The sequence below is a fragment of the Somniosus microcephalus genome, chromosome 1 (genome assembly GCF_052327205.1).
Source record: "Somniosus microcephalus isolate GS21.2 chromosome 1, FLI_Smic_1.0, whole genome shotgun sequence".
In the NCBI taxonomy this organism is placed as follows: Eukaryota; Metazoa; Chordata; class Chondrichthyes; order Squaliformes; family Somniosidae; genus Somniosus; species Somniosus microcephalus.
The window spans coordinates 400,617,584-400,638,623 of NC_140987.1; the positions used below are offsets into that span (position 1 = coordinate 400,617,584).

Below are 21,040 nucleotides of genomic sequence, written 5' to 3' on the forward strand. Positions count from 1 at the left end.
ATTGGCACAGGCCATTCCCTGAGAGGGGGCCTAGAACCGAGTTGCAATAAGCCGCTGATGGACGGCCCTTGCACTTTCTGCCTCCCTCCCGTGCTGGTGCTCCTCCTCCTCCTCTGGTGGCCCTCCAATGTCTGCTGGCAGTGGCTGAGTCCTGCGGATAGCCAGGTTGTGCAGCATGCAGCACACGACAAAGAAATGGGAGACTCGCTCAGGCGAGTACTGTAGGGCTCCCCCGGAACGATCCAGACAGCGGAACTGTTGCTTCAGCATGCCGATTGTGTGCTCAATGATGTTCCTGGTTGCTTGATGGCTGTTATTGTATCGCTCTTCAGCAGGGGTGCTGGGCGCACGGAGCGGGGTCATCAGCCAGGTGCACAAAGGATAGCCTTTGTCCCCGAGAAGTCATCCTCGTGGGTGAGGCTGGGCCTCGAACATGTCTGCCACAGAAGTCTGGTGCAGGAGGAAGGCATCGTGGCTGCTGCCTGGAAAGTGGGCATTGACAGCTAGTATGAGCTGCCTGTGGTCACACACCAAATGCACGTTGAGCGAATGGTAGCCTTTCTGGTTGCGGTAATCCTCGGCATTCTCTAGAGGTGCCCGCAAAGCCACATGCGTGCAGTCAATGGCGCCCTGCACCATGGGGAAGCCCGCTAATGCTGCAAATCCCATTGCACGCTCTTGCTGCTTGTCCAGGGTCATGGGGAAGGAGATGAACTGACGTCTCCTTCTGAAAAGGGCATTGGTCACCTGGCGGATGCAGCAATTTACCGCGAACTGGGAGATGTTGGAAATGTCCCCAGTAGCGGATTCGAAGGAGCCGGTGGCATAGAAGTTGAGAGCCACCTTCACTGCCACCGACAGAGACATCCTGCTCCTGAGCTGTGGCTGCAGATCTCTGCGAAGCAGGTGGCAGATCTCAGTGACCACCTCCCTTCTGAATCGCAGCCTCCGAACACACTGCTCCTCAGACATGTTCAGATATGAGAACTGCTGGCGGTATACCCTGGGTGGGTAAGGCCTCCTGTGCCGACGCCTGTTGGCCCTTCTCCGTCTGGCCATGACTGGCACTCTCTCATGGCGTCTCTGAGCCCTTTGAATGCAATGCAGTAAGCCAACACCTACACCCATTGCAGCCCCCATTAGATGTATCGGATCAATGCTATGGCACTGAAAGTTAAATCCAAGTGCAAAGCTGTGGCCTGAAGCCACAAGTACCTGTGCGAGTGTTCAGCCAAACCAGAAAGCTCTCTACCTTTGTCTCTCTCCAAATATCCGTCTCTCACAAAGAAGGAGTGGAGCAAAATGGCTGACATTTATACTGCAGGAGGAGTCCCCTTTAATTAGCGCGCCCCGCAGCGACTGGGAACCGTTCTCCTCTACCAGTCGTGGGGGGTGCCATGCGCACAATAGGCCGGCGCCACTGAATTTCCAGTTCGGGGCGCACAAAGGGCGTTGCACCATGAAATGATGTCAGGATCTGTGCGCGCGCTACGGTTTTGTGCCGGCGCTAAATCTTAACTGAATTTCGCGAGAGGCGCAGATCGCGCCGCGCCCGGGCGCTAGCCGCTTAGTGCCCCACTTCTCCTCCTCCTAAGGCGCTAGTGGCTGGCGCAAACAACTGAATTTCTAGGCCTAGACTCCTTACATTGAAGTAATATACCATTAAGCACTGCCAAACTCCTTTGTTGTCTATTTCCTAGCCTTTGTTTCCTCCGCCTTCCAAACTCACTTACAAATTTACTGTCTTCCATTTCCAGCTTTGCTTCTCCCCCTTCTCAATTTTCACTCAGGTTCCCATCCCCCTGCTCAGCTAGTTTAAACCCACCCCAACAGCACTAGCAAATCTCCCCGCGAGAATATTGGTCCCAGCCCTGTTGAGGTGCAACCCGTTCGGCTTGTAGAGGTCCCACGTCCCCCAGAACCAGTCCGAATGCCTCAGGAATCTAAAGCCCTCCCTCCTGCACCATCTACCAGCCGTGCATTCATCTGCTCTATCCTCCTATTTCAGTACTCACTAGCACATGGCACCGGGTGTAATCTGGAGAATACTACCTTCGAGGTCCTGCTTATTAATCTCTTTTCTAACTCCCTAAAATCTGCTTGCAGGACCTCATCCTTCTTTCTACCTATGTCATTGGTACCGATATGGACCACAAACTCTGGCTGTTCACCCTCCCCCCCCCCCCTCAGAATGTCCTGCAGCTGCTCAGTGACATCCTTGACCCTGGCACCAGGGAGGCAACATACCATTCTGAAATCATCTCTGTGACCACAGAAATGCCTGTCTGTTCCCCTAACTATTGAATCTCCTATCACTATTGCTTTTCTGACCTCCCTCCTCCCCCCCGCCCCCGCTGACCCACCGTACATCTGAACCACCCATGGCACTGTGGACTTGGCTCTGGCTGTATTCCCCAGAGGAACCATCGCCCTCACCAGTATTCAGAACAGAGTGCCAGTTGGAGAGCGAGATGCACTCAGGGGACTCCTGCACTACCTGCCTGGTCCTCCTTGTCTGTGGCAGTCACCCATTCCCGCTCTGCCGGCGCAGCAAGGCCCCGTGAACCGGGCGCGGGTAGCGAACGGCGCTACAGCGGCGTTCGCTACCAAATATTGCGATCGGGGCGCTGCGCACACCGATGACGTCATCGGTGGCGGCGCAGCGCAAAAGGCTAACACCACCATTAGCGCCCCTGCTGAATATCGCAGGAGGCGCAGCCAGTGGCGCTACAGCCACTGACTACCTCTTTAGGCGCTAACAGGTGGCGCTACTCACCCAATTTCTCCCCCAAAGAAACTATATATTAGATATCTAGATACCAGTACTGGGGAAAGAGGGAGCTGTTCCGTTGGGACGGGCTCCACTTAAACTGGGCTGGGACCAGTGTCCTGGCGAACCAAATAACTAGGGCAGTAGACAGGGCTTTAAACTAATGAAGGGGGGGGTGGGATGATTCAGGAAAGAGTAAATTTAAAAGCAGTGAGAGAAATGTCAAGGCTCTAGCGCAGAGTTTGGGTAAAAATAAGCAGAGTGGGTCAGGAAGGGACAGAGAGAGTAACAAAGGTAATAAAGCATCAGTGACTAAGGTGACATCAGGGAAAATAGAAATAAGTCAAAGCTAAAGGCACTATATCTGAATGCGCGAAGCATACGCAACAAAATAGATGAATTAATAGTGCAGATAGAAATTAATAGGTTTGATCTAATAGCCATTACAGAGATGTGGTTGCAATGTGGCCAAGGTTGGGAACCAAATATTCCAATATACTTAACTTTTAGGAGAGACAGGAAAAATGGAAAAGGAGGAGGAGTAGCCCTAATAATAAAGGATGGGATAAAGACAGTAGAGAGAAAGGAACTTAGCTCCGAAAATCAAGAAGTAGAATCAGTTTGGGTGGAGCTAAGAAACAGCAAGGTGCAGAAAACATTGATGGGAGTTGTTTATAGGCCCCCAAACAGTAGTTGTAATGTAGGGCAGAGTATAAATCAGGAAAATAGAGGTGCATGTAACAAGTATAATACAGTAATCATGGGGAACTTTAATTTATATATAGACTGGGGAAACCAAATTTGTAGTAATAGCGTGGAGGACGAATTCATGGAATGTATGCAAGATAGTTTTCTAGATCAGTATGTTGAGGAACCAACCAGGGAACAGGCTATTTTAGATCTAGTATTGTGCGTGTGCATGGGTTGCGCACTGGAGTCATGAGCCATGTCATCAGCGGATAGCCCTTATCGCCCAGTAGCCACCCTTTGGTTTGTCACGGTGGCTCAAATACAGATGGTATAGCGGACTGCCACAGAATGAAGATATCATGACTGCTGCCAGGATACTGTGCATTGACCTGCATGATGCATTGCCTATGGTTGCACACCAGCTGGACATTGAGGGAGTGGAATCCTTTTCAGTTGCAGTATATCTCAGAGTTGACATTGGCGCCCACAAAGCAACATGCGTGCAGTCAATGGCACCCTGCACCAGGGGGAAGCCTGCAATAATCATGAAGCCGTGTGCTCGCTCCGCCTGCTGCTCTCTGGCAAGAGAGAATGAAATGTAGTCAGCTCTCTTTGAATACAGAGCCTCAGTTACCTCCCTTACGCAACAGTGAATGGCAGATTACGAGATGTTGCAAATATCCAGCTCCAGTCTGGAAGGAGCCCGACGCATAAAAGTTCATGGCCATGGTCACCTTCACAGCCACTGGTAATGCAGTCCTCGCCCTGCTTTTTGGTTGCAGCTGTGGCTGCAGCAGGTGGCAGATTTCAGTGAGGATGTCCTTACTGAAGCGCAGACATCTCAGACACTGTTCCTCACTAAGGTTCAGATATGAGTATTGCTCCCTGAACACCCTGGGCGGATATGGGCTCCTGCTGAGAGCCCTTCTCCCATCCTCCTCCTCCCTTTTCTAGCAGATTGCCATGCTCTGCGTCACCTCTGCTTATTCTTCCAGTTATGCTCGATTCCAATGGAAATGCCTACTACTGCACCCATATCTGAGAGCAAGTAGTTTGTGCAGAAGCCTTGAAGTCAGGACAAAGTCCTTCAGCACCTGCCACACCACTCCCTGTAGACTTTAGCAACTTTAAAGAACGCTAGAAAGCACCAAACACTTGTACAATCGTAGCAGCAGCCAGTAGAAATCAATCAGCAACTAACTTGAAAGTAGTTGATCCCTTTAAATTGCGCTGGTGGGGTATCCTTCCTGTTGCCGAATGTGTGTTCAGCTGTGCTAGCTTAAGCAAGGGCGTTAGCTGGAGCGTTGAGCTCCAAATTGGCAGTGCTGGCATCAAATCGGCGTGTACATCATGATCTGCATACTTCCAGCGGACGCTGACCAATATGGCGAATGCCGCGACTCACACTAGAACTGTGCGTGCATGCTGTGGATGCCATTTTGGACCTCTAAGGACACCCAAAAAACGGGCGGGACCGGTCTGAAATTTGCGCCCCCATAATTTAAAGGCTGTCAAATACTGACATGCGGTGCCAGATTTTGGCCACTAGGTGTCCTCTGTTATACAGCATTCTATAGACTTGTCTGTGGTGGTGTCTTGGGGCATTTCTCTACTCTGTTCCCTTGTCTTTGACCAGGAATTTCCTTGGAACTGCTCCCTGTCTCCCACCGTAACTTCACCAGAAGTGCAGTGGAAACCCCATTGACAGGTTTCCGCTGCACTTGTGATGAAGTTACGGTGGCGGAGCGGGAGCAGCTCCAAGGAAATTCCTGGCCTTTGAATAGAGAAATTATGCTTCTTTCTCAGGTTTAGATTTTTCTATCCATTCATGGATGGAAAATCGACATCCCTCTTTCTGTATTGTCAGGTTTATGCTGGGTGTTAGCATAGCTTTCAAACTGGGGACCCCAACTGGTACCTGATGTCATCGGATTTCTGTATTTCTATGTATTGTTTATTTACTAGCATAGTATTCTATTATTACATACTATTAAAAAACACCTACTGCAATGATAGCACTATTTTAGTTTATGTAGCTGACACTTTTGGATATTAGGACAAGGGATTCCTGGGAGAGTATCAATATTTGTATGGGTCCCTGTGATTGTGTAATTTTTTTTTGAAAGTGACTTCCAACAGATTGTCGATAATATGAGGGGTACCTCTGGAGAGTGTCCCCTGAAAGAGTGTCAATATTTCCAGGGGTTCCTCACACAATAAAGTTTGAAAAACCACTTAACTAAGGCTTGCAACTCATTTCATGGCCCATGGTCCAAATTCCACCCTATTTTGGATCATTTTCTAAGGGGGAGAAATTCGGTGGGCTGCGCCACCAGTTAGCGCCTAAAGAGGGCACTCAGTGGCTTTAGCGCCACTGGCCATGCCTCCCGCGATATTTAGCTGGGGCGCTAATGGCGGCGTTAGCCTGTTGCGCTGCGCCGCCACCGATGACGTCATCGGTGTGCGCAGCGTCCCGCTACCGCCCCGATCGCGATATTTGGCAGCAACCGCCTCTGTAGCGCCGCTTGCTAATCGCACCCGGTTCACGGGGCCTACCTGTGGCGGCAGTGGCGCAAATTAAGGTGGAGGTGCGGGGCGGCCGTTTTTTTCGGTGGCCGCCTGCCAGCACCTCCGTCCCCGGCCTCCTGTTCTCCCCCCGCGGCATTGCCGGCTGCTTTCCGAGAGCCCGGCACTTCTCCTCGGTGCCGGGCTCTTTTGCCGGCACTCGTGATCGCTCATCGCGCTGCTGCAGGCCCCTCCCCCTTAAGAATGGGAGGAAGGCCTGCAGTACCGCAGCGCGCCGTGCTGCAGCGTGTGGCGCTGTGGCACGTTGCGCTGCGATATTCAGTTTCAGCGCCCTAAGAGGGACGCGGAGCGCCTCGAGCCTCGCCCCATGTCCCTCTTGGGGCGCTCAAGCTGAATTTCCGGCGATCGCTGCTGCTCCGATCGCAGCGCAAAATCTGGCGCCCAGGCGAGCTTGGCGCCCCGTTTGCGGCTCCATCCAATTTCTCCCCCTAAGTGTTTCAGAGGAATTGGTTTGAGAACCCAAGGTCTGAGGAAGTAAAGGAAGAACAGCAACGTATTGTGGTTGAGTTTAAGGCAAACTATCCAAAACTGGAAGCTTCCAGGATAACTGATTTCAAAGAACAGTTAGTTAAATGGCATGTTCAAGATGAAATTTCAGAAGTACTTACGTGGTACACAGGAACCAAACTTATTTGGGAACTCGGAGATCAGATCGTCATTGACTCTGTCCTTCATTGGCCCCAGAATTATTATTGGCCGAGCATAGTGAACTGAAATTTAAAAACATCTGTGGTGAGCAACGTTTACACTGACAGTCTCGAATGAAACATCACAGACAGGGCCATCCATACCAAAAAGCCTAAACATCCACCCCCTCGACCACTGGCGTACCATGGCTGCACTATCTACAGGAACTCACCAAGACTTCTTCAGCAGCACTTCACAAACCTGTGACTTCCACCACCTAGAACGACAAGGGTAGCAGATGCATGGGAACACCATCACCTCCAAGTTCCTCTCCCAAGTCACACGCCATCTTGACTTATATTTCACCATTCCATCATTGCCGTTGGGTCAAAATCCTGGAACCCCCTATCTAAAAGCACAGTGGTAGATTTCACCACATGGACAGCAGTGGTTAAAGGAAAAGGCCGCCACCACCTTCCCAGGGCAACTAGGAATGGGCAATAAATGCCGGCTTTGCCAGCGATACATCCTAAGAATGAAAATTTTTAAAACTGCTTCCACGGCAGAAAGCTACCAGTGAGAATCACATGGATAACACTGACCAATCTCGAGCAGGACTGTATATAGTTAAATCAACCATACAACATATACCAAAGAATTGATTTCTTCAACCTCTCAAAACAAGAAATCCTTTTTTTTAAAGTTGCTTTCTTTTTCCCTTTATAAGATCAGGATTCGGTCCTTTTTTATTAGTGAGCTCACCATCTTATGATAGCCTGAAAATTCCTGCTGTGAAAAGGCAGTGCAAGACAGGTCTAGAAATTTGCAAGTTGGGGAAGTTGCTCCCTTTCCGCTTGCTCTGCACTTTGCTTGAATTTCCCTGTCTGCAGCAGTGTATATGAGAGAATTTTAAATTATATTCTAATCAGGTGTTAATGAAGATGCCCATGAAATTGTTGATTTCTTGCACCATTGTGCTAAGCTCATTGATTTGCTATTTAAAAAGGGGTATTAAAGAAGTCAGTTTTTCACCTGTGGGAAAGAGATCCCTTAAATCTGTACTGTTCATTTATTTTTGCTGCCATTCAATTGTAAGCTACAAGGACTGTTTTCAGTGCTTCCCTCTCACTGAATTTAATGGAATAGGACAAAGAACAAGGAGGAATAGATGCCAGAGATAACATTGCACCAAAGGTGGATTGGCCACATTATGCTACCAACCAATGCACAGCTTCCTGCCAATGGCAGAGGAGAACTGCACCCACAGGCTCTGGTTCAGCAAGGAGACAGTTACAGAGCTGTGTTATCTGCTTCAAACAGACCTGGAGCTATAGGGACTGTTGTGTATGTACCTTTAAGAGAATAACTGGTCTCAGACTGCAGTACCGGCAGTGACCACCCCTGTATAAAAGGCGCTAGAGAGCCTGGCCTAGAAATTCATTACAGCCACTTTTGGGGCGGTAAAGTCGGGCGGCCGCTAAAGTTTGCGCCCGGCGCAAATTCGAGGCCACTTCTCCGATATTCATTAGCTTCGCCCTAAGAGTTTGCTCGAGCACTAAAACTGGCGATGCACGCCTCTCTTTAGGCGCTAAGCCGGAGCTCCTGAGCGAGAGCGCCGAGGCCGGGCGCAGCGCAGGTGCGGCCATTTCTTGATTGACAGCAGACACCCTGGCGCCGGCCAGCTCTTAAGGGGGAAGGGTCGACTTGGTCTGCTGCCACGCCCTGGATAGTGGAGCCCTGCAGCTAGGCCTGAACACTGCTGCTGGACCCAAATAGCGCCTGAAACCATGGAGAAGGCCCGTGAACGAGCGCAGCGCTTCTCAGAGCTTGATCTGAGGGTGCTGGTTGGTGCTGTGGAGAAGAGACGCCATATTTTGTTTCCGGACAATGGCAGGAAGCCGCCGGCCCGCGTCTACCGGAGAGCCTGGAGGCATGTTGCCACCAAGGTGTCATCCAACAGCGAGGTCCCCAGGAGCGGTGTCCAATGCCGCAAAAAGCTAAATGACCTCGCCAGGATTGTCAGGGTGAGTACCCTTTCCAGTGTCCTCCTCATCCTTGCATGTGCACCTCACATTATGGGCAAAGGGACCTGAAAGCCCTAATGGCCAGCCCTCATGCAGCAGCTATGGGACACTCATGAACATCAATTGCACATTGTGCACTTAACACACTGGCCAGGCTATTCGACCATGGGAGGCAGTGCACACAAGATCAGGGCTACACACTGTACTTAGAGGCCGTCCTTTCTCTTGCAGGCCAAGCTGGCCAATAATAGGAGGAGCCGGACTGCGACCGGGGGAGGCGGACCCCAGATCCAGCCGCTCACCGAGCTGCAACATCGCGTGGAGCGCATCATGGGTGCCCGGGTGATTGGCCCCGTTGCATCTGGAGATGCCGACCCTGTTCTGGGCACCAATGGTAAGGACATCACCTTTTGGACCTCTCTCGTCCCACTTGCGCATCAGATCTACATCCTTTGCCACTGTCCGACCAATGCGCTGAATGCCACCACTCATGCATCCCTCGCTGACGCCCTCTCCTCACTCTAAAGCTACTCTTGTGCCTTCCTGCTTTCAGATGGTGAGGAGGAGTTGCCAGTGACAGCCCCTCAGAAGAGGAGGAGGAGGAGGAGCAAGAGGAAGGCGGCCCATCAGGGGAACCCTCAGCCGCGGCAACCCATGCCAATGTAGGGGACACGTCTTCCCTGGAGGGGAGCGTGGGAGAAGTGTCGGAGGGGAGGGTAGCTCCTGGGACCAGCGGCCTGCAGAAACGCGGGAGGGGGGTGGAAGCTCAGCGGCCTTCTCCCCAGAGGAGGGAAGGGTCGGAGGGGAGTCCAATTGCTGGGCCCAGCGGCGTCCAGCAACACAGGAAGGGTCGGCCAGCTCGGCGGCCTTCTCCCCAGAGGGAGAGTCTGGCCTCCAGTCCGGAGACGGCCAACGCCGAGGAGATGCGCCGCCTCGAGGACTTGTCCGCGGACTCGGAGCGCCGGCACACGGAGCTCATGGGGGTAGTGGCACGGTTGCCTGAGGCCATCGAGTCCCTGTCTCGGAGTGTGACCGAGTTCGGGGCCTCAGAGGCCACCAGTCGGGCGGAATTCGGGGCAGCTCAGGCAGCAAGTGGCCAGGTGATCAGTGGTGCCATGCAGTCACTGGGTGCTCTGATGCGGTCACTGAACAGGTCAACACGGGCACTCACTGCTGCCACACTCGCTGTGTCAGCCAGGCATCGCCAGGGCACCCGGCGCGCTGCAGCAGCACAGCGGTCTGTCCCTCGGCAGATTGGTGCGCATGCTGCAGTGCTGGCCCGGCCGAGTGCCAGTGTCTCAGGCGACCAGCGAGCGCCTGCCATCCGCCAGCTTGCCCCCATTTCTCCAGCCGCCACTGCCACTCCCCCAGTGGAGCTGCCAGGAGCTGCTGCAGCGACTGATGCTGGCCAGCCACAGCTGCAGCATTCACCAGCCGGCCCCTCGACGGCCAGACCTCGTCTAGGCCGACCCCCAAGGGCATCTGCCGTCACGACATGTGCCCCTCAGGAGCCTGCCCCCAGCCTTGCAGCAGCCAATGGCCTCACTTTGAGGAGGAGCAGCAGGGCGTGCAGGGGCCGCCAAAGTTTGCAGAAGGCATCGCCCTCGCGGGCCACTAAGTAGAGGGTGTGTCCAAATGTGTTTTCTGGAATGTGTGTTTTGTGAAGGCCGAGGATGAAGGCCATTTTTGTTTACATCTTTTGTTAATGCTCCCCAGGTTGTGGGAGTGAGTCATGTGTGTGTGTTTTTTGGGGGTTTCGTCTGTTTTTGGTTTTCATGTGGGAAGGGCCCTGAGTTTGTACAATAAACCATTTTATTTATTTACATTGTCCATGTTTGATCTTTGAAGTGTTTGTTGCCTTAACCGGCTGACGGCTTGCGGAGCGGCTGCAATCATGTTCTTTCATTGGCACAAGCCATTCCCTGACAGGGGGCCTAGAAGTGACGGTCAATCAGCCGCCAACGGGCGGCCCTTGGACCTTCTGCCTCCCTCCTGGGCTGGTACTCCTCGTCCTCCTCCTCCTCCTGAGGTGGTGGTCCAACGTGAGGTGGCAGTGCCTGAGTCCTGCGGATAGCCAGGTTGTGCAGCATGCAGCAAACGACGACGAATTGGGAGACTCGCTCCTGCGAATACTGGAGGGCTCCCCCGGAGCGATCCAGACAGCGGAACCGTTGCTTGAGGACGCCGATTGTTTGTTCTATGATGTTCCTAGTCGCTTGATGGCTCTCGTTGTATGCCTCTTCAGCAGGGGTCGTGGGCGCGCGGAGCGGGGTCATGAGCCAGGTACACAAAGGATAGCCTTTGTCCCCGATAAGCCATCCTCTTGGGTGAGGCTGTGCCTGGAACATGTCAGCCACAGTTGTCTGTCGCAGGATAAAGGCATCGTGGCTGCTGCCTGGAAAGCGGGCATTGACAGCTAGGATGCGCTGCCTGTGGTCACACACCAGCTGTACGTTGAGGGAATGGTAGCCCTTCCGGTTGCGGTAATCCTCGGCATGCTCCAGAGGTGCCCGCAAAGCCACATGCGTGCAGTCAATGGCGCCCTGCACCATGGGGAAGCCCGCTATTCTTGCAAATCCCACTGCACGCTGCTGCTGCTTCTCCAGGGTCATGGGGAAGGAGATGAATTGACGTCTCCTTCTGAAAAGGGCATTGGTCACCTGGCGGATGCAGCAATGCACGGCGAACTGCGAGATGTTAGCGATGTCCCCAGCAGCGGATTGGAAGGAGCCGGTGGCATAGAAGTTGAGAGCCACCGTCACCTTCACTGCCAACGACAGAGACGTCCTGCGCATCAGCTGTGGACGCAGATCTCTGTGCAGCAGCTGGCAGATGTCTGCAACCACCTCCCTTCTGAATCGCAGCCTCCTAACACACTGCGCGGCAGACATGGTCAGATAGAAGGACTGCTGGCGGTATACCCTGGGCGGGTAAGGCCTCACTTGGTGACGCCTGTTGCCCCCTCTGCGTCTAGCCAGGGCTGCCACTCTCTCACGGCGTCTGTAAGCCCTTCCGGCATAAGGCTGAAACTCAGCGTTGGCACCCAATGCAGCCCCCATTATATGCTGGCAAACACTGAGATCTCAATGAAGGCAAAGATAATTGCTAAGCTCTGGCCTGAGCCAAAAATACCTGTCCTAGTGTTGGGCCAAAGCAGTAAGCTCTCCTCCTTGGTCTCTCTCCAAAAAACCGTTGCACAAGAGTGAATGCTGCAAAATGGCTGGCCTTTATAGTGCAGGGTAAGTGCCCTTTAATTTGCGCTCCCCGCGGCCCGCCTCGGCTGTGTACCGTTCCACTTCACAGTCGTTAGGGCCGCCCGGCGCACAATGGGGCGGCGCGAGTGAAGTTCCGGTTCCGGGCGCACAAAGGGCGTTGCACGACGAAATGACGTCATGATCTGCGCGCGCAGCAGGGCGCGCGCTAAGACTTTGCGCCGGCGCTAAATGTCTACTGAAGTTGGGGCGAGGCGCAGATCGCGCTGCGCCCGGGCGCTAAACGCCTAGCGCTCGAGATCTACTCCTCCTAAGGCGCTAACGGCTGGCGCGCCCAACTGAATTTCTAGGCCCCTCTGTTTGTTAGTTTCACTATTGACTTCCACCAGTAAAGACTTGTTTGTTTTCACTCCTGCTGGTCCGTGTCTCAATCATTCACGGACTTAACACTGGCGACGAGTAAGAAACGAACTTACCTGCAACTCGGCAGCACCTCAGACGACGTTGTTGAAGGTCGGAGCCAGAAGAAAGAAAAAAAAATAGAGTCCAAAGAAACTCGAGAAACGGGCGTCGACCATCAATCATCGGTTTGAAAACTTGCAGGAGAGACTTTCCAGAGCCAGGCTGGGTTCCTCGGTCTGTGGTTTCCCAGCTAATCGGGCTGGTGGCAGGTAGTGCTCTGATCCTTCCTGGGCTGCGGCGGGCTGAAGCTCGATCGGGTGGCTTTTCAACGGGGCCGGGCAGCGAGTCGGGAAGCGAGAGAGAGAGAGGGTGGAGCACACAGGGCGCGGCCGGTGCTTCGAAGCCGGGCAGCGTTCGGACCTAAGAAGAGGGAGGGAAGTGTCCCAGAGGGTCCGCTCCACGACGGGAAAATAATAAAAGAAAAAGAATCAATATTTAACGCGCAAGAAACCGTGGAAAGCAGCGCTAACAACAGCGGGGAAGAAGGCAAAGCGCGGGAGGCGCCATTTTGTTAAATCGGGGAAGAAGGCAAAGCGCGGGAGGCGCCATTTTAGATTGGCAAGATGCCGAAGACTGGCTGTATCACTGCTTTTGATAATACATTAGAGGACTGGACCACGTATGTGGAAAGAGTCGAGGTATATTTCGAGGCAAACGAAATAGCGGAGGGGAAAAAGGCATCGATATTGCTAAACTTAATGGGCGCTAGAACGTACGGCCTATTGCGGGACCTGATTACTCCAGCCAAACCGAAGGCGAAGAGTTTTAACGAAATTGTTGCTGCCCTACAGGAACACTTAAACCCTGCACCGTTGTTGATAGCAGAAAGATTTAAATTCCACAGGAGAACTCAGCACAAAGATGAGAGCAATGCTGAGTATCTTACAGAACTACGCAAGCTATCAAAGCACTGCCAGTTCGGAGCAGGACTGGCAGATACCCTACGGGACAAATTTGTCTGTGGACACCTGAGTGAAGGAACACAGAAGAAGTTACTCTCAGAAAAAGAGCTGACGCTGGATAAGGCTTTCAGCGTGGCAGTATCGTATGAAGCAGCAGCCAGGGGAGCTGCAGAAATTCAACAAAAACCACAGGAATACGGCACCCACGAAATGACACGGGGATTTGCAAAATGTTATCGCTGCGGCAGAACTAACCATGACCAGAAGGACTGCTGGTCCAAAGACAAAATATGCAGACAATGCAGGAAGATTGGACACATTGCACGAGTTTGCAGGTCTGGGAAGAAGACCAGCGACAACAAAAAGGCTACTAAGGAACCGTACAAGAAAGTACAAAAGATGACGGATAGTAGTTCCGAAGACCAGATGAGCGATAGTGAATCCGGAAACAGGAGACTAAGCTGTCTCAAACTTCACAATGTAATCGCAAAAGAGGATCACCGAACCATTTGGGTCATCCTCACGATAGCAGGGTCCCAAGTTAAAATGGAATTGGATACAGGATCAGCGCTAACCGTCATAAATCGACGAGACTACGAGAGGCTATTTTCACACATACCCTTGAGAGAGACATCCATCGTCTTGACGTCGTATACGGGGCAAAAAGTATACCCCAGAGGAAAAATAAGGGTGCCTGTCGAATACAATGGCAAGAAAATACGGAAATTGTATCTCTACATACTGCCAAATGGTGGACCACCGTTATTGGGACGGGAATGGATCAGGAAGATAAACTTAGATTGGCATTCCATTCATGCAATGACGGTGGACGGTAAAAAAGATGAAAACGTCACTCCTAGACGATTGTCAACAATCTTAGCTAACGCCAAAGAGGTATTTCAACAAGAACTGGGCACGCTTAAAGGCGTAACCGCCTCGATAAAAATAGAAGAGAATGCAGTTCCCAAGTTTTTCAAAGCAAGACCGGTACCATATGCAATTCGCCCAGCCGTCGAGGCAGAGCTGGAGAATCTGGAGAAGGCGGGCGTGTTGTCTAAGGTCGACTGGAGCGAGTGGGCGACACCCATCGTTCCTGTCATGAAGAAAACGTTAAGCAATAAGTCCGGAGAGCCAAGGAAGATTCGCATCTGTGGGGATTTCAAGGTGACGGTGAACCCTGTCCTTCACACAGTACAATATCCTCTTCCAAGGATAGAAGACATCTTCGCCTCACTGTCTGGAGGGAAGCGTTTTACAAAAATTGACCTAGCACAAGCATATTTGCAGATGGAGGTTGAAGAGTCCTCTAGGAAGTATCTCACGATAAACACTCACAAAGGTCTTTACCAGTATCATCGATTGGTATTCGGAGTAGCATCGGCTCCGGCGATATGGCAAAGAGCGATGGAACAAGTCCTGCAAGGGATTCCGGGGACTCGGTGTTACTTGGACGACATCCTTGTAACAGGTGAAGATGACAGTGAACACCTTAACAACCTAGAACAGGTGCTCACTAGACTACGGGAACATGGGCTGCGAGCCAACCGCCCCAAGTGCGAATTTTTAAAGAAACAGATATCGTATTGTGGCCACGTGATTGATGAAGAGGGGTTACATAAGTCCCCTGACAAAATTGAAGCGGTTGTTAAGGCCTCAGCGCCTGAAAATGTGTCGCAACTGAGGTCATTCCTCGGGTTGGTGAATTACTATCATAAGTTTTTGCCGAATTTGTCGACAATTCTGCACCCACTGAACGCCCTGCTACGAACGGGGGTAGCATGGAAATGGAACAATGATTGTAAGCGTGCTTTTCAGAAGAGTAAGGACTTAATCACTTCAAGGGAAGTATTGGCTCACTACAACCCAGCACTGCCAATCAGGCTGGCATGTGATGCATCTCCCTACGGCATTGGGGCGGTACTGTCACATAAATTCCTTGATGGTTTAGAGAGGCCGATAGCTTTTGTGTCACGCTCGTTAACTTCTGCCGAGCATAACTACGCCCAGATTGACAGAGAGGCCCTCAGCCTAGTGTGGGGGGTGAAGAAGTTCAATCACTACCTGCACGGTCAAAAATTTACTCTACTAACCGATCATCAACCTCTTGTCTCCATTTTCAACCCTCAGAAGGGCGTACCGATAGTGACAGCACAACGGCTGCAGAGATGGTCCCTTTTCCTAGGGGCACACCAATATGACATCGAGTACAAAGGAACTAAACAGCATGGAAATGCTGATGGATTGGCACGCCTACCGTTGCCGACGGTGGAAGAAGAAGACCTTGCAGTGGATCCAATGGAGTTATTCCACTCGACCATAGTCGAATGTCTCCCTGTGACGAATGCAAACATAGAAAAGGAAACACGGAATGACCCGACACTATCACGGGTCTATGATTTAACGGTGAAGGGATGGCCAGCACATGGCGAACCACTGCTGCCAGCATTCTCGCCGAGAAGAGAACAGCTGTCAGTGTGCAGAGGAACCTTGATGTGTGGATCCAGAGTAGTAATTCCACCTAAGTTGACGGATAGAGTACTCAATGAGCTTCATGAGGGTCATCTGGGTGGGGTAAAAATGAAGAACTTAGCCAGAGCGTTTGTGTGGTGGCCGGGAATCGATAGAGAAATCGAAGAGATGACCAAGAGCTGTGCAGGATGTCAGAAGGTTCAAAACGCCCCACCACAAGCTCCTCTGCATCCATGGGAGTGGCCCTCATCTCCATGGCAACGGGTGCACATTGATTTTGCTGGTCCCTTCATGGACTCGATGTTTTTAATTGCGGTGGATGCACATTCAAAGTGGCCAGAGGTAATAAAAATGTCCTCAACCACCACGGAAAAAACTATCACAGTTTTGCGAACCATATTCGTCAGGAATGGGCTGCCTGAACAGATTTGCTCTGACAATGGACCACAGTTTGTGTCTGAAGAGTTCCGGAGGTTCTTAAAGAACAATGGTGTTAAGCATTACACATCTGCCCCATATCATCCAGCCACTAATGGATTGGCCGAGAGGTTTGTCCAAACATTCAAGAAGGCTATCAAGGCAATGTGTAATGAAGATATACCCCTACAACACAAGGTGGACAACTTCTTGTTTGCCTACCGGAATGCGACACATGCGGTTACCAACCAAACTCCAGCCATGATGTTCTTCAATCGAAGACTACGATGCCGCTTGGATTTGGTTAAGCCAAACGTCCGAAGAGATGTGGAGAACAGGCAGTTTCAGAATATGAATGAAAGGCCGACCAGGAGTTTTAAGATAGGTCAACCAGTTTTGGCCCGGGACTACCGCACTGAGAAATGGCAGCCAGGAACGATTTGTACACGACAAGGACCTCTCATGTATACCGTGGACGTTGGGGAGAGCATTGTAAGACGCCATGCTGACCAGATTCTAGAGTCACTGGAAAACGTCAACTCCACACCACGATCTGATACACCTGGTAATGAAATTGACGTTCCAATTGCAGCTACCGCAGAACCGGTAATATTGGAAGCAGATGAACCAAACAAAGACATTGATCCCGACGCAACATTGCCAGAAGAACCTGATACCCCAAAGAGGCGTTATCCAGACAGAATCAGGAAGCCTCCTCAAAGACTGAACTTATAATTGCTTAAACTTAACCAATATATCTAGCAACAGTAATTGTGATTGTAATTCGTTATCATTTAGTTGTTAAATGAATGTTATGTACTGTTTATCTAAAAGGGGAGGAATTGTTGTGTATGTACCTTTAAGAGAATAACTGGTCTCAGACTGCAGTACCGGCAGTGACCACCCCTGTATAAAAGGCGCTAGAGAGCCTCTGTTTGTTAGTTTCACTATTGACTTCCACCAGTAAAGACTTGTTTGTTTTCACTCCTGCTGGTCCGTGTCTCAATCATTCACGGACTTAACAGGGACAGGACTGCAAGTATACACAGAGCTCTCGACTTTTATGCTTTCCAGGCTAGTACAGAGGATTTTTTAGGATCAATGTTTTCTTTAAGCTGTGCAGCCGCGAGGCTCTCAGGATCTCCAATGCAGCCCTCGGGACGTCCCGCGCAGCCAGCCTTTCAATGTGGAAAACCGCGCATGCGCGGTATTTACATTTTTTTTTACTTGTTTGTTCATGGGATGTGGCCGTCGCTGGCAAGGCCAGCATCTATTGCCTAACCCTAATTGCCCTTGAGAAGGTGGTGGTGAGCTGCCTTCTTGTACAACTAGTAGCTTGCTAGGCCATTTCAGAGGGCAGTTAAGAGTAAACCACATTGCTGTGGGTCTGGAGTCACCCATGGGCCAGACCAGGTAAGGATGGCAGATTTCCTTCCCTAAAGGACATTAGTGAACCAGATGGGTTTTTACAACAATCTGATAGTTTCATGGTCACCATTACTGATACTAGCTTTTCATTCCAGATTTATTTAATTAACTGAATTTAAATTACCCAGCTGCCATAGTGGGATTTGAACTCACGTCTCTGGATCATTAGTCCAGGCCTCCGGATTACTAGTCCAGTAGCATAACCACTATGCTACTGTTCCCCATTTAAATAAAGGGGCCGTGCACCCCCGAAAAAGTAAGAGGTAACATTGCTTAGGATGAGTGTTGCTAGCAAGGCCAGCATTTATTGCCCATCCGTAGTTGCCTTTGAGGAGGTGGTGTTGAGCCTTCTTGAACTGCTGCAGTCTATGTGGTGAAGGTACTCACACAGTGCTGTTAAGTAGGGAGTTCCAGGATTTTGACACAGCGACCATGAAGGAACAGCGATATATGTCCAAGTCGGAATGGTGGGTGACTTGGAGGGAAGCTTGAAGTGATGGTGTTCCCATGCACCTGCTATCCTTATTCTTTGCCATTTTAGTTAGCATCAGTATGTGGGTAGTCACTCAAAGCTGAGACGAATGGATGTAGTCAGGTTTTTGTTCATACCTCCATGGTCATGTTGAGCACAGAATGGAATGCTGAGATAGGTGAGTTTTACTTCAGAACACAATAGCACTCTTATCAAACTACCACAAAATTTACATCAGGGAAAAACTGGATTTTATAGAATGGTACAGCACAGAAGGAGGCCATTCGGCCCATCATGCCTGTGCCGGCTCTTTGGCAGAGCTATCCAATTAAACCCACTCCCCTTTCGAGACACAATATTACAACTTTCTGCAAAGACAGAAAGATCTGAAAACATCTACTTACTCTCCAGGCGTGTCACTGCTTCATAGGATAGAACAGTATCATCCTGACCCTCTATGAAGGAGGAAAATAGGAAAACATTACTAACAGCTGAAATCATCCTCATCAATTTGTCATCATCCTCCTCCCCTCCCCATCCTCCTGCACCTCCACCTCCCCTTCATCTATTTCCTGTACTGTCTGCCAGCACTCGCTTAAATCTAATCCTTCAGGTGTTCATCTCGAGAAACAATTGGAATACAAAAGGAATTATATGTCAGTCAGTGATAGTGAGAGTTCATCATTTGAATGAAGGTATCAATTTTACAGGTGAGTCTCTGGTGAGTGTCCCATGTTATGGCAGATTGGGGCTGGAGCAAATAAAAAGCAACAATGAACTGCATCTTCGTGAATTTCAGGACCAGACTGTCCATCCTAGCACAGAATATGTGGGGGTGAGCAGTCCAGACTGTCTTGCTCACTGCTAGGGAAATGCAACAAAATAAATGGTCCAGGTCAACTGTTCCATTCACCTGGATGAGAATGAAACTGAAGGCCCCAACTCTCTCCAGCCCTGGCGACAGTGAGTAGAGTTTGGGGTTCCAATTTTTTCTTTAGCCCTAATCAGGGTGATTAGGGCTGGGGTCCTGATTCTCTCTCCAACTATAAAAAGGTTGAATACGATGGTGGCCTCATGGCTGTGCGGGTGGTCAATGTTCTCAACTGTCTGTCCCACCTGAGGACAGGACCTGTGGAGACAAACGACCTGCAACGGGAGAAGAAAAATAAATGAAGGAACCCGAAGGGGTTACTTACTGGAGCTGCTTTCACTGTCACTGGTGTTGGACGTCATACACTCTGCAAAAAAGAAGCAAGGTGCCAGAGTTTCAGGTTATAAAGGAGCAAACAACAGATGGGCCGACTGTCCTTTGCAATGTGATTCTGATTACAATGTACTGGCACAGTAACTTCCTGCACATTCCTAACACTGAATATTTTCAACTAGGTTTGGAGAAAGATGCTGATCAAAGATCTTAGTCTGATTCTCATTAGATTTTTTGTTTGCTACAAAGTTATCTGTTGCCCCCTGTGGGATGTGATTCTAGCGTCAGCAATAGGTCTGAATATAAAAAGATCTCGGGTATTCCCAGCCACTATCCTTGATTGCTACAGTGAGGATATGGCAGTGTACCACTCCATTCCTGTAGGCTGGTAGTCGAATGCAGAAGGCTGAGCTTGTCCTGTGGGGTCCTCCACACTCAGATGAGGTTAACTTTCCTCCTGCACATCTTCCCTACAGTAACGTGTCAGGTGTTGGCTAATGCAGCAGTGACTGTTCCTGTAGGAAAGCAAAGTTCACTTTCAGCCACCTGTGCACTGCCTGACTCTGACTCATCCAGCACCTTCACCAGCTCGGCCCATCTGTTCTGCCTGGGAAAATCTGGCAGAGGTGAGATCGAGAAACTGAGAGAAAGGATCCAAAATGAGAAAATAGGGATTTAGTAGACACCAATAGATGGTTAAGAGTTAGTTATCAGCTAGTTATATACAGTGTGCAAGTGATATAATAACCCACAGCAGCAAAGCTCAGTGGGGTGGAATCAGCGAATCAAGAGATTTAAGCACTTCCTTTTATGGGGGAGCTGATATCGGAAAGTACTAGGAGGGATTGATACCCCAAGTATTCTGCTGAAAATACCCCTAAAATGTGTTGATCCTAGAAGAACATCCCCCTCTTGGAGTATTAGAACAAGCAGCAGAGATTTGATAGAGAAAGATCAAATCAATACTGCTAAATCGGACTAATTCTGATCAGGTTTATTGCCCTAATGAAGCAGAAATGCAGCACCCAATGGGCCACTCTGCTGTGTAACTTATGATAGGCAGGAGCCTGTCAACAAGGATGTCTATAAAATGAAAAACACTGACTCCTGATCCCTTTTCAATTCGCACTTTATAAATCATATACAATATAAACTTTGAGGAAAAACCTCTCAACTTGGACACAAACCATTCATACATTTTAAGTCAATAAAACCAAGCACATGTTATAGTTGTGACATAAGTGTAAGTTATTAGTTATGTGATTTAGATTGTTTAAATTCATTATTATGTATATAAGTGTTCAATCTGATCATTTATTGTACAATTGAACAGCAAAAAATATTAACTTGTAAACTAGTTTAATTTGCAACACTGGGTCAACATATTGGAGATGATACGAGAGAGGAAGCCCTGAATAGCTGGTCCAAAAATGGACTTGTGACACTGGGAGAGTTAATAAGGTTACTTGAGGTGACAGTGGAAGCGAGGAAATGAAAGGTTATATTAGAACAGATGTTCAAATGCAGATGTTTGCAATTTTTACATTCACAAATGTTGGTCTCTCACTTACTCAGGTTCTTCATTCCGTAATAGTCATCACTTAATCCAGGGAACTCCTGGATCCAATCACCGGACAGCAAAAGTTTAGAAATAACACAGAAACAAGAAGAGATATAGAAACAGAGGAAAGCAGTGAATTAGCAGCTAGACTCCTGCACAGTGATAGAGCAGAATAAAGGCAGCGAACAGGGCCACTGCAGCTAGTGACAAGGATTT

At 50.0% G+C, this 21,040-nt stretch overlaps 1 protein-coding gene across 9 annotated transcripts in view; it reads right to left on the reverse strand.

Moving 5' to 3' along the window:
* The window catches only part of dlg3 (discs, large homolog 3 (Drosophila)), a 774,284-nt gene that overhangs the window by 32,906 nt on the left and 720,338 nt on the right, over window positions 1–21,040 (reverse strand). For 6 of the 9 annotated variants that reach the window (XM_085998120.1, XM_085998093.1, XM_085998128.1 and 3 more), the window contains 3 exons: window positions 19,256–19,297; window positions 18,464–18,514; window positions 6,655–6,756 (listed from right to left, as the gene is read on the reverse strand). In XM_085998120.1, the coding sequence (XP_085854246.1) occupies window positions 6,655–6,756; window positions 18,464–18,514; window positions 19,256–19,297 (195 nt within the window). Of the gene's footprint in view, window positions 1–6,654; window positions 6,757–18,463; window positions 18,515–19,255; window positions 19,298–20,834; window positions 20,881–21,040 lie in introns of all 9 variants that reach the window. The other 3 variants (XM_085998110.1, XM_085998138.1, XM_085998103.1) reach the window with 2 other exon arrangements.